This window comes from Trachypithecus francoisi, unplaced genomic scaffold, assembly GCF_009764315.1.
Source record: "Trachypithecus francoisi isolate TF-2019V2 unplaced genomic scaffold, Tfra_2.0 Contig01554, whole genome shotgun sequence".
NCBI lineage: Eukaryota > Metazoa > Chordata > Mammalia > Primates > Cercopithecidae > Trachypithecus > Trachypithecus francoisi.
The window spans coordinates 4,204,424-4,218,485 of record NW_022681439.1 but is presented as its reverse complement, the minus strand read 5'-3'; the positions used below and the strand labels follow the sequence as shown (position 1 = coordinate 4,218,485).

At 38.1% G+C, this 14,062-nt stretch overlaps 1 protein-coding gene across 1 annotated transcript; it reads right to left on the bottom strand.

Annotated features, from left to right (window-relative positions):
* Positions 1–1,470: 1,470 nt before the first annotated feature.
* Positions 1,471–13,999, bottom strand: ZNF705D (zinc finger protein 705D). Its single transcript, XM_033176718.1, is given in 5 exon segments — positions 1,471–2,120; positions 3,177–3,256; positions 3,789–3,884; positions 4,662–4,788; positions 13,958–13,999. Coding segments are annotated over 5 exon segments (930 nt in total). The 3' UTR covers positions 1,471–1,535.
* Between the last annotated feature and the right edge of the window lie 63 nt (positions 14,000–14,062).

Below are 14,062 nucleotides of genomic sequence, written 5' to 3'. Positions count from 1 at the left end.
TCAAATGGAAATTGAGTACAATATCTTGTGCTTTAATTAAAGAAGATTGGAATAAAGAAACAAATTCGAAAGTCAGTATACAAAAGTCGATTGATTCCCTCTATGTGAAGGGAAGAAGAGCTTGAATAAGAGAAGCATTCTGTGTTATGCTTTAATGCTGGAGATCAGCCACCATGCATTTGTCAAATCCCGTAGAATTTCACAGCACAAACAGTACATCTTAATGTGGCTCAGGACTACATATAATGTCAGCCACAGTTTGAGGGTAAATTCCATATTTAATTAAACAGATTAAACAATAAATAATGTTATGAGCTCTGCCTGGACACAATCCTTGCCTCTCCAACCAGTTTGCTAAGGGGTCGAATTTCTTGCTCATTATCCTCACACTTGACATAAACCCTGGCTGCAGAGTAAAATCAATCACTTGTGGTGATTTTTTAATATAATGATGTGTCAATTTCAACCATGGATAAGGCTATTTAGCCTTAGTAAGGCCTATCATATTAAGATTGTACCTGTTTTGCAAAATTTCAAGTCATCATCCCACTTGTTATTCAGGAAACATTTTCTCTTGAGTTTTAGGTTCAGTACTGAGGCTCCTTGATGGACAATACATTTTCCAATTCTGAGGACAAGGCAGAGGAGGCCCCCTCTGTGAGAACTTTCATTTTGCTTCTGGAAAAGTACATGCATCTCCTTTCAAGATGCTAACCGTGTTTTGTCCAGTGTGAAATCTCACATGTGCCACAAGTGTTACTCTGTGAAGAAAGGATTTCTCATGATTTTTCAAGGCATAATTTCTCCAGTAAGAAGTCTGTGGTATTCCAAGAGAATTCATTGCCCTTGGAAAGACTTTCCCTTCTTATTTAGCTTATAAAGGATTTCCTCTCTTATTTTCCATTTTAGCAGCATTTTATCACTGTGTTTTCTTGTGAACATCAAGCCTAGTGCTTGGCTGAATGTTTATTCACAGAAAATACAATTAAAGGGTTCATCCAAGTAAAGTTTTCTTACGTTATTTGACAACAAATTGCACCTAAAAACATGTTCACACTGAACGCAGAGCTAGAGATTCTCTACCTGAAATCCCACACATTTTTAGTTATTAAAACTGTTGCTGAAGACTTTTAGTTTGTTATGTTGACAGTTTCAGCTCTCTAGTGTCATTTATGATCAGATCACTCACAAGTCTTTGGTACACACATGCCGTACAATTTCTCTTCCATATGAATTTATTGATGGGGACTGAAGAATAAAGGTAACTGAAGCAACGTCCATGTTGATTACAGTAATTCAAAATGTGAGTCCTTTGGCACGTTTAGATGTTACAACTACAGCTGAAGTCTCTTCCATATTCCTTACATTCGTCATTCCTAACACTGTCATCTAAAGTCAGAATATGTTCTGAAGACATTTATGATTTTCTCTCCAGGGTGAATTTTCTGATGTTATTTAAGATCAGTACATTGACTGAAGGCTTTCCCACATAAATGGCATTCATATGGCTTTTCTCCAGTGCATGTTCTTTCATATCATCTAAGGTCAGAAGATAGACTGAAGGCTTTCCCACATAGAAGACAAGCATGTGGTTTCTCTTCAGTGTGAATTCTTTTGTGTCCTCTAAAGCCAGAGCTTTGACTAAAGACTTTCCCACTTTTATCACATTCATAACGCTTTTATCCATGGTGAGTTCTCTCATGTCTTCGAAGGTTAAAGGATTGAATAAAGCCTTTCCCACACTGATGACACTTGTACGGTCTCTCTCCCGTGTGAGTTTTCTCATGTCTTCTAAGGTGAGAACGCTGAGTGAAGGATTTTCCACATAGATGACATGCAGGTGGCCTCTCTCCAGTGTGAGTCATCTTGTGCCATCTAAGGTGAAAGCAATTAGTATAGGCCTTTTCACATATGTTACATTGATACCATTTACCTTTAGTATGAATTTGTCTATGTGGTTTAGGGGACAACTGATTACTAAGGGATTTTCCACACTGTTTGCTGACATAGGGTTTCTTTCCACTCTGAGTTAACAAACACTGAGTCATTGTGGAACTGTGAGTGCAATCTTCTCCCAAATCATTACATTCAAAGGGATCCTCCAGAATGAGAGAGTTCTCCTTTAGGGACAAAGAGTAAAAGCTCTTAATGATTTACCGACATACATCTATACATTCATTTCACCACCTTTGAATCCTAGACCAACCATTCAGTGGTAGAGCCCAGTTGAAATCTTTCCAATGTTACTTGTGTGAAAGGAAATTAAATTTTGGCACCCCAAACTCATTTAACCAAAGGGAAAAATCAAGGTGGGAACAGGGTCACACAAACCTGCCTCCCCCTTCTGGTTCCTAAACAATATGGCTACAAGATGAAAAGCTACAGGCTTCCCCCATATTTTGCCCACAAGGAAATTCCTCATGAGCTGTTAAAATGACACCATGGCAATACAAACTGATAGCTTGTCTTTACAGGTGCAGTTATCCCCAGTTCACCAGACACAAATGCATATCCGATTGTTTCCCTGCCCCATTTTGCCTTTGTTGTCTTACGTAAAATGCAACTTTCCTGCATTATTCCTCTGCCTCATTTGTTTATGTCATCTCATGTAAAAAAAATCCAGATTCACTGAGCCAGAAAAATACATGAATGATTATTTTTTTTCTACCCACCTTTTACATGAAAATTGTGTACTTCTCAATATCCCACCCTTTCCCCCTTTAAATTTAGAGAAAATCATCTTTGGAGAAAGGTACACACCTGTCCCCCAGGTGCATGTCCTTAACTCTGGCAAATAAATCTCCTAAAATGATTGAGACTTGTCTCGTCGTTTTTCTCGATTGACACTTGCATACACATTATCTCCTGCAGACACAGACATTTTCTCTTTTGTAAGATCCCAACTGCAGAGTTATTCCATTAATTGTGATGATATCAATATCTTTCAAAGTCTGAGCATGAGCAATGTATATGCACTTGTTCTATTTTAAAGATCTCATGTTATGGTTTAGAACACAGGTCACTTTATTCACTGAATTCAAAGTATCAAATTTTTTTTTGCTTAGAAAGCACGTAATGCCAGCCTAATTACACTCAGGTGATGTGCGTCATTACTAACTTAACCCATTACCAGGTCTTTAACTTAGATGACTGGTGTACACAGCTATAAAACTCACCATTGTCATACCGGTGGATGCATCTTTTCTGATAGGATGCATGGATATCGTGTGTTTTTTCTTAAGGGCACTTTCCTTGTCTGAAATAATTTAAAAATAAATTGTTACCTTGGTATTATGGTAATAAAGTTGTTTGAAAAACCCCAAGGCCCATTTACCTTTTTTTAAAAAATTGACACTTGGATGTGGCAAATGTGTCAAATGAAGAAAATACTTCAATAAAAGAAACATATTGTACAGGGTCAGCAATTAGAAAAGAGTTTTAAAATTAAAATGTGAAAAGAGTTCAAATGGAGATGAGGTATCAGACAGGTAAATAGAGGGATAGTCTTCACAGGGCTATCGGGAAAAGAGTCAGCATGTGATAGTTTAACCCCAACAAGTACATGAATTATCCTTTTCCAGAAAGTAAAAGAAAAGGCAAGAGGACATAAGAGTAGCATCTGACATATGAACAAAATGATAATAACATCTAAGGAATTCTGCTCCAGTAGCTTAACCTACATTTTAGAAATTACCACTCATTTAATAAAACTGCTAATTAATATTTGACTGATATTATTCATTGACAAAGCACCTCCTCCTATTAGAGTACAGGACCCTGTTGCTTACCCAGATTCTGGCCTTGGAGAAATTCTCTTCCTTCCTGCCAGAGCTCTTTTCCTTGCTTCAGCTGCAAAATTATATAGGATTTGCTTATCTGGTACCCTGTTAGTGGAAACAGTACACGTGTTTTGAGTTCACTGTCAATAAATGTGCATTATCACCAACTGTAAGGCAGGCTATCAAGGAAGAATAAAAACAGTGAAGGTCAGCTCAGGCCACAAGACCTAGAACACAGAAAACTCCCCAGGATTTTTCTGACCCAACGTGTGGCTAGAAAATAAATCCAAATGAAAAGTCCATCAGGAAAAGGAAATTCAAAACAGTCAGGACCTATGAATGCTGAGTCCATGCCTAAGTTCCAAGACACAATGCATAATACATAGTCTTTCCAGAAAGAGATTAATTAAATCTCTGCACAGTATGTTTATTATTATTCTCATGCAGAACAAAAAAATGATTTACAAAAATAATTGGTGTTCTATACAAAAAAAATATTGCTATTGTTTTCACTAATTGGTCTCAGCCTAAGCATAGCGACTAAAGCAGAAGAGTTATTTAGAAAATATTTAATTTAATACATTGAAAATATTCATTAAGTTCCCAGGTCTGTTCTGAGTATTAGTGACTGAGTAACAGGGAAACCATGAAATCCTTGTCAAGATTACATTCTAATTGAGTGACAAACTAAATAAAACAAAATAAAATAAAATAAAGATATTTCTTTCAGACAGATTTAGAGAGCTCAAACTTTTTTCAGATAAGATCTGTGAGAGAATCAGAGAAGAGATTAGAGTGAGATATGGGGAAACTGTTCCAACACTTATTGAATGAATGAGTCAATGTGTGTCTACATACCTATGTGAATGTTGAGGGACTCACCGAGGGACACCAGGTGACTGACGTTTTCCAGCATTACATCTCTGTACAGCTTTCTCTTGGATGTGTCCATCATGGCCCACTCTTCCTGGGTGAAGTCAATAGCTACATCTTCAAAAGTCAGTTTCTTCTAAAACATCACAGACATTTTAGTTTAGACAGAGAATCCCTTTTAATGTCCAGAGGAGGAAGGCTGAGATGACATAGTTAGGAGCTGGGTATGCAGAACACTCTGTTTTAGGTTCCAGCCAGTTCATTCTCAATACTAAGCTGGTATCTGCTTTTCAGATTCACTCACAGAGACATACCCACTCTTAATCCATTAAACTTTACTATAAAGAAATATTGCATGAGGTGTGGCATAATATAGCCCAGATATTTTTCAGTAATGTGTTAATCACCTGTACATAGCTGATTATAAAATTTTCACTTGAACCTTCATAAATAAAACAAATTTACCATGAATTTCAAGTAAATTATAGATTTGTCACAAGGTAAATAACCATGATTTACTACTTTTTAAACATGACCATGATTAAATAAATTATTTCTCTAGATGAACCACAGGTTTCTCACCAATCAAATGGTTAAAAGACCTATTATGTGCTTTGAATAATCTAAAGAAGTAATAGAAAACATGTTTCCTATCTAGCAAATATTTATTAAATACAGGTCATTGGTCCCTTATTCATTAAAAAGTTAGAAAGTAATGAACCAGACTCCAGCATTCTTCAGAACTGAACAAGTTTTATGCAGAATATAGGATTCAATTCCTACATATAGTCACTCTAATGTTATGTAATTCAGGTGTTCAGGCCAAGGCTTAAAGACAGTCCAGCAGCACAAGACAAGATGGCTGAGGCTGCTATACTGAGGAAGTCTTAGTCTGATGATTCCTGTGATATGAAGCCTCCTGTTCTCAACTTTCTCTGGACAATCCAAACATCAGTTATCACTGCCTCTCTTTTAACTTTACCTTGTCACTTTGCTTGTTCAAGGATAAAAAGGCCTCTTTACTGTTTTGTTTTTTTCTAACCAGCCCTTATAAAGCATTTCCACAGAACCCTAAATTGTACTCAATCTAGTATATTCCTTCTCCCGAGTGTGCAACCGTAATTAAGTAATTGTATTTCTTATATGTTACTTTCAGTTACCAGAAGGCAAAAAGGTTAATTATCAAAAGGTAAAACGAATGGGGATAAGAATAATAATGACTTCTTTAGTTGTCCTTTTGCAAAGTTTTTAAAAGCACAAATATATTTTATCAAACTCTCCTTTTTCCTCAGCACTGTGCAGCTCTTGCCCAAGGCCTATCATACGGGATTTATTGAACTCAGCTGCTAGAACATCAGCCTCATTTTTGGGCTGTGATCTGCTCTTCACGCATCTCTATTGCCTGCATTCATCACAATCCTAAGTCTATTTCCGCCAACAGTACAGTTAATGGCTCAATTATTTCCCTATGAGGTTACAGGACGGATAGAAGAAAAAGAAATACATAAATGAGACCTCTCATGTCTTTTTTGGTAAATAGCCTGAATAGGGGCTGGAATAAAGTAGTGTAATATTAGAAATTATATTGATAATTTAGGAATCTTCGACACATGATACCGAACCTAGAGTCCTGAGAAAACTTAATTGGAGGCCGGATACATGAAAGTCTCCTGATTGCACTAGGAACACCCAGGCTGGGTGGATTTTGCATCATAAAAACAAACCAAAAAAAAGAATAAAAATGAAACCCCCATGCAAACTGGAGAAAACTGCCCATTTGCCAGCAATATGGGTATAATTTCAGTAGAAAGAGGCATCCCATACTCACTAGTGAATGCATTGTCAAGAACTCAGTTTCTCTCTGTCTTCTTCTGGATTTCCCCTTGCAGACACTTCAGGCACTAAGAAAAGCTGAGGTTGGAGAAAGAACACGTGAGACGCCAGCCTTGTACACCATTTTCAGATCAACCTGTGATGAAAAGCCAGACCTTCCCTGAAGTGTGACAGCACCTGCCCCGAGCCTAACCAACACACACACACACGCAGAGGCCGCTCCTCTTTTCCCATGGTCAAAATTAGGAAGCCTATGACTACGGGTGCTGACAAGGAAGGAACACAGATATCTTGTGAAGGAGAACATCAAAAGCACTGAGTTTTGTACGTTAATTGACACAAGTCTAGATATTCAATTCCCTCACTGACTTTAAAACACAGGGATCCCTGACTCCGCCCCCATGTGGAATATGATTTCCACCTGTAGATAAACACCGTGGGATTTCTCAGATTTTATTTTCCCAGCTTTATGTCCTAGCAATGTTTCTCCAACACCAATCACAGCCTTCTGAAGCCTTACTCCACTTTTACTTTCTCTCAATTTCCACTTTTGTATTTCCCCTTGGAACTTGGAAATCAATCAAGAAAAAATCTGTTTTAGGGTCAAGTACGGTTGATCTCGCCTGTAATCCCAGCATTTTGGGAGGCCAAGGCAGCTGGATCACCTGAGGTCAGGAGTTCGAGACCAGACTGGCCAAAATGGTGAAACCCCATTTCTACTAAAAATACACAAATTAGCTGGCCATGGTGGTGCTTCCCTGTAATCCCAGCTACTCAGGAGGCTGAAGCAGGACAATCACTTGAACCCGGGAGGCAATTACAGTGAGCCGAGATCCTAACACTGCACTCCAGCCAGGGCAACAGAGCAAGACTCTACCAGAAAAAAAAAAAAAAAAAACTGTTTTAGGATGGGGATAATCAATTCAGGAATTTATTTCACTTGGAGGGTCAACACTCGTATCCTGCTGATCTAGCCCTTAAAATCCCCTGCATCAGAAATTCGCAGCAGTACCCTGGGTCATGGTGTTTCTGTCCTGTGTATATAGTCACAGTCCTCTAGGATGCTCAGAAAATACACAATGACTTAGGGCTGAGAGAAATTTAGCAGCTCAATCTGATATTTTACTAAGGTGGTATCTAAAATTCTTGCAATCATGGTTTATATTAGTCTGAATTGAATTAGAATTCAATTCATTTACGTGGAATATCATTACTAATAAGGAAGGATTTCTGCCATTTTTCTATTTGTTGTCTATATATCTTATATCTTTTTTGTTCTTCAATTCTTTCATCGTTCCATTATTGCCTTCCTTTGTATTTAATATTTCTAGCATATCATTTTAATTATCTTGTTCTTGTATTACATTTTAAAAATTTTTTTATTTTACTTTAAGTTCCAGGGTACAAGTGCAAAACATGTAGGTTTGTTGCATAGGTTTATGTGTGCCATGGTGGTTTGCTGCACCTGTCAACCCCTCATCTAGGTTTTAAGCTCCACATGCATTAGCTATTTATCCTAATGCTCTCCCTCCCCTCGCCCTCCCACACCCTGACTGGCCCCAGTGTGTGTTGTTCCCCTTCTTGTGTCCATGTGTTCTCATCGTTCAGCTGTCACTTATGAGTGAGAACACGTGGTGTTATTTTTTCTGTTCCTGTGTCAGTTTGCTGAGGATGATGGCTTCCAGCTTCATCCATGTCCCTGCAAAGGACATGATCTCATTTTTTTTTTTTTTTTTTTTGAGACAGAGTCTCACACTCTCGCCCAGGCTGGAGTGCAGTGGCACCATCTTGGCTCACTGCAAGCTCCATCTCCCAGGTTCACGCCATTCTCCTGCCTCAGCCTCCCAAGTAGCTGGGACTACAGGTGCCCGCCACCACGCCCAGCTAATTTTTTGTATTTTTAGTAGAGACGGGGTTTCACAGTGTTAACCAGGATGGTCTCGATCTCCTGACCTTGTGATCCGCCCGCTTCGGCCTCCCAAAGTGCTGGGATTACAATCTCATTCCTTTTTATGGCTGCATAGTATTCCATGTTATATATGTACCACATTTTCTTTATCCAGACTATCACTGACAGGCATTTGAGTTGGTTACATGTCTTTGCTATTGTAAATAGGGTTGTAATAAACATACATGTGCATGTGTTTATAGTAGAATGATTTATATTCCTTTAGGTATATGCCCAGTAATGGAATTGCTGGGACAAATGGTATTTCTGGTTCCAGATCCTTGAGGAATCACCAAACTGTCTTCCACAATGGTTGAACTAATTTACATTCCCACCAACAGTGTAAAAGCTTTTCCTATTTCTCCACAGCCTCACCAGCATCTATTGCTTCTTGACTTTTTAATAATCACAATTCTGACTAGCATGAGATGGTATCTTATTGTGGTTTTGATTTGCATATCTTTAATAATCAGTGATGTTGAGCTTTTTTTAATATGTTTGTTGGTTGCATAAATGTCTGCTTTTGAGAAGTGTCTGTTCATATTCTTTGCCCACTTTTTAATGGGGTCGTTTTTTCTTGTAAATTTGTTTAAGTTCCTTGTAGATTCTGGATATTAGACCTTTGTCAGATGGGTAGATTGCAAAATTTTTTTCCCATTCTGTAGGTTGCCTGTTCACTCTGATGATAGTTTCTTTTGCTGTGCAGAAGCTCTTTAGTTTAATTAGGTCCCATTTGTCAATTTCGGCTTTTGTCAAATGCTTTTGGCATTTTCTTCATGAAGTCTTTGCCCATGCCTATGTCCTGAATGGTATTGACTAGTTTTCTCCTCAAGTTTTTTATGGTTTTGGGTTTTACATGTAAGTATTTAATCCATCGTGAGTTAATTTTTGTATAAGGTGTAAGGAAGGGATCCAGTTTTAATTTTCTGAATATGGCTAGCCAGTTTTCCCAGCACCATTTATTAAATAGGGAATCCTTTCCCCATTGCTTGTTTTTGTCCAGTTCCTCGAAGATCAGATGGTTGTAGATGTGTGGTGTTATTTCTGAGGTCTCTGTTCTGTTCCATCAGTCTACATATCTGTTTTGATACCAGTACCATGCTGTTTGGGTTACTGTAGCCTTGTAGTATAGTTTGAAGTCAGGTAGCATAATGCCTCTAGCTTTGTTTTTTGTTTTTTTCTTTCCCTGCTTACGATTAGTCTTGGCTACAGGAGCTCATTTTGGTTCCATATGAATTTTAAAATAGTGTTTTCTAGTTCTGTGAATAATGTCAATGGTAGTTTAATGGGAATAGCATTGAATCTATAAATTACTTTGGGCAGTATGGCCATTTTCACGATACTGATTCTTCCTATCCATGGGCATGGAATCTTTTTCCATTTGTTTGTGTCCTCTCTGGTTTCCTCGAGCAGAGGCTTGTAGTTCTCCTTGAAGAGGTCCTTCATTTACCTTGTTAACTGTATTTCTAGGTATTTCATTCTCTTTGTAGCAATTGCGAATGGGAGTTCATTCATGATTTGGCTCTCTGCTTGCCTTTTGTTGGTGTATAGGAATGCATGTGACTTCTGCACATTGATTTTTTATCCTGAGACTTTGCTGAAGTTGCTTATCAGCTTAAGGAGTTTGGGGGCTGAGACAACGAATTTTCTAGCCATGGAATCACGTCGTCTGCAAACAGAGACAATTTGCCTTCCTCTCTTCCTATTTGAATATCTTTATTTCTTTCTCTTGCCTGATTGCCCTTGCCAGAAATTCTAATACTATGTTGAATAGGAGTGGTGAGAGAGGGCATCCTTGTCTTGTGCCGGTTTTCAAAGGGAATGCTTCTAGCATTTGCCCATTTAGTATGGCATTGGCTGTGGATTTGTCATAAATAGCTCTCATTATTTTGAGATATGTTCCATCAGTACTTAGTTTCATGAGAGTTTTTAACATGAAGGGATGTTGACTCTTATCAAACGCCTTCCCTGCATCTATTGAGATGATCATGTGATTTTTGCCATTGGTTCTGCTTATGTGATGGATTACATTCATTGATTTGCATATGTTGAACCAGTCTAGCATCCCAGGGGTGAAGCCAACTGGATCGTGGTGGATAAGCTTTTTGATGTGCTGCTGGATTCAGTTTGCCAGTGTCAGTATTTTGTTGAGGATTTTCACATCTGTGTTCATTAGGGAGACTGGCCTGAAGTTTCTTTTGTTGTTGTTGTGTCTCTGCCAGGTTTTGGTATCGGGATGATGCTGGCCTTATAAAATGAGTTAGGGAGGAGTCCCTCCTTTTCCATTGTTTGGAATAGTTTCAGAAGGAATGGTACCAGCTTCACTTTGTATCTCTGGTAGAATTCAGCTGTGAATCAGTCTGGTCTTGGACTTTTTTTGGCTGGTAGGCTATTAATTACTGCCTCAATTTCAGAGCTTGTTATTGGTCTATTCAGGGATTCAGCTTATTCCTGGTTTAGTCTTGGGAGAGTGTATGTGTCCAGGAATGTATCCATTTCTTCTAAGTTTTCTAGTTTACTTGCATAGAGGTGTTTATAGTATTCTCTGGTGATGGTTTGTATTTCTGTAGGGTCAGTGGTGATATCTCCTTTATCATTTTTATTGTGTCTGTTTGATTCTTCTCTCTTTTCTTCTTTATTATTCTAGCTAGTGATCTATTTTGTTAATTTCTTCAAGAAACCAGTTTGTGGATTAATTGATTTCTTGAAGGGTTTTTCGTATCTCTATCTCCTTCATTTCTGCTCTGATCTTAGTTATTTCCTGTCTTCTGGCAACTTTTGAATTTGTTTGCTCTTGCTTCTCTAGCTCTTCTAATTGTGATGTTAGGGTGTCATTTTGAGATCTTTCTAGCTTTCTGATGTGGGCATTTAGTGCTATAAATTTCCCTCTTAACACTGCTTTAGCTGTGTCCCAGAGATTCTGGTACGTTGTCTTTGTTCTCATTGGTTTCAAAGAACTTCTTGATTTCTGCCTTAATTTCATTATTTACCCAGGAGTCGTTCAGGAGCGGGTTGTTCAACTTCCATGTAGTTGTGTGATTTTGAGTGAGTTTCTTAATCCGGAGTTCTAATTTGATTGCACTGTGGTCCGAGAGACTGTTTGTTACAATTTCAGTTCTTTTGCATTTTCTGAGGAGTGTTTTACTTCCAACTACATAGTCGATTTTAGAATATGTGTCATGTGGCACTGATAAGAATATATATTCTGTTGATTTGGGGTGGAGAGTTCTGTCGATGTCTGTTAAGTCCACTTGATCCAGAGCTGAGTTCAAGTCCGTTTTTGTTTGTTTGTTTGTTTGTTTCATTCTTTTTTCTCTAATCTTGTCTGCCTTATTTCAACAAGATGGTCTTCAAACTGATATCCTTTCTTCCACTTGGTCAACTCAGTTATTGATACTTGTGTATGCTTCATGAAGTTAATACTGTGGGAGTCTAAGTCTCTTTGTGGTGTCTAAGAATTTGTTTTATGAATCTAGATGCTCCTGTATTGGGTGCATATATATTCAGAAGAGTTAGTTGATCCCTTTATCATTATGTAATGCTCTTCTTTATCTTTTTTTATCTTTGTTGGTTTAAACTCTGCTTTGTCAGGGACTAGGATTGCAACCCCTGCTTTTTCTTTGCTTTCCATTTGCTTGGTAAATTTTCCTCCATCCCTTTATTTTGAGCCTGTGTGTGTCTTTGCACATGAGATGGGTCTCCTGAATACAGGATATGGATGGATCTTGACTCTTTATCCAATTTGCCAGTCTGTGTCTTTTAATTGGGGCATTTAGCCCATTTACATTTAAGGTTAATATTGTTATGTGTGAATTCAATCCTGCCATCATGGTGCTGTCTGGTTATTTTGCACACTAGTTGCAGTTTTTTCATAGTGTCATTGGTCTTTATATTTTGGTGTGTTTTTGCAGTGGCTGATGCCAGTTTTTCTTTTCCATATTGAGTGCTTCCTTCAGGAGCTTTTGCAAGGCAGTCCTGGTAGTGATGAAATCCCTTAGCATTTGCTTGTCTGGAAAGGATTTTATTTCTCCTTCACCTATGAAGCTTAGTTTGGCTGGATATGAAATTCTGGGTTGAAAATTCTTTTCTTTAAGAATGCTGAATATTGGCCCTCACTCTCTTCTGGCTTGTAGGGTGTCTGCTGAAAGGTCTGCTGTTAGTCTGATGGGCTTACCTTTGTAGGTGACCTGGCCTTTCTCTCTGGCTGCCCTTAACATTTTTCCCTTCATTTCAACCTTGGAGAATCAGGTGATTATGTGTCTCAGGGTTGATCTTCTCGTGAAGTATCTTAGTGGTGTTCTCTATATTTTCTGAATTTGAATGTTGGCCTGTCTTGCTAGGTTATGGAGATTCTCATGGATAATATCCTGAAGTGTATTTTCCAACTTGGTTCCATTCTTCCCCTCTCTTTCAGGTACTCCAATCAATCATAGGTTCAGTCTTTTTACATAGTCCTGTATTTCTTAGAGGTTTTGTTCGTTTTTGTTTGTTTGTTTGTTTCATTCTTGTTTCTCTAATCTTGTCTGCCTTATTTCAACAAGATGGTCTTCAAACTCTGATATTCTTTCTTCCAGTTGGTCAATTCGGTTATTGATACTTGTGTATGCTTCACGAAGTGCTTGTGCTGTGTTTTTCAGCTCCATCAGGTCACTTATGTTTCTTTCTAAACTAGTTATTCTAGTTAGCAGCTCCTGTAACCTTTTAACAAGGTTCTTAGCTTCTTTGCTTTGGGTTAGAACATGCTTTAGCTCAGTGGAGTTTGTTATTACCCACCTTCTGAAGCCTACTTCTGTCAAGTCATCCATCTCATCCTCATCCAGTTCTGCACCCTTGATGGAAAGGCATTGCAATCATTTTGAGAAGCAGCACTCTGGTCTTTTGGGTTTTCAGTGTTTTTTCACTGATTCTTTTTCATCTTCGTGAGTTTGTCTAGTATCAGTCTTTGAGGCTGCTGACCCTTGGATGGGGTTTTCGTGGGGACTTTTTTTGTTGATGCTGTTGTTGTTGTTTGTTCGTTTGTTTTTCTTGCAATGGTCAGGTACCTCTTCTGTAGGGCTGTTGTGATTTGCTGGCAATTTCACTTCAGGCCCTATTCATCTGTTGGATTTTGGTCAATTGATTCTTGATTAAGGTATGCTCTTAAGCTTTCAATGTTTTGTTGCTATGTGATGAGTTAGGGTGAAAGATTAGGGACTCTCTTTAAGCTATAGGCTCAGAGTCTTTTAACAGGAGCTGCGCACTTTACTCTGTCTTTTATCTTTCAAGTCTCCTGATCTTACTTGTCCTGTTGTATGAGATAATTATACAGCAGATCAATAACAATTAAAAATATTTGTTTTCAATGTGAATTAAGTGTATCCACCTTTCAGATGTGATTAAGAACACCTCACACAAGTGACAGCCTCTCTTTTAAGGACTAACTTAATAAAAAAAAAAAAGCTTTTCATAAATAGACCTTAGGCAATACTCTTGTCCCTCTTGCAAAAAAAAAAAAAAAAAGTGTATTATGGAAATGTTTCCTTACAAGCCCTAGGACTTTTGTAATAAGGATGTTCTGTACTCGCATGGCCTTACTTCTTGGCCCCATTCAAAAAAGAAAATTAATTAAAGGTATTAATTAACCTCTGGT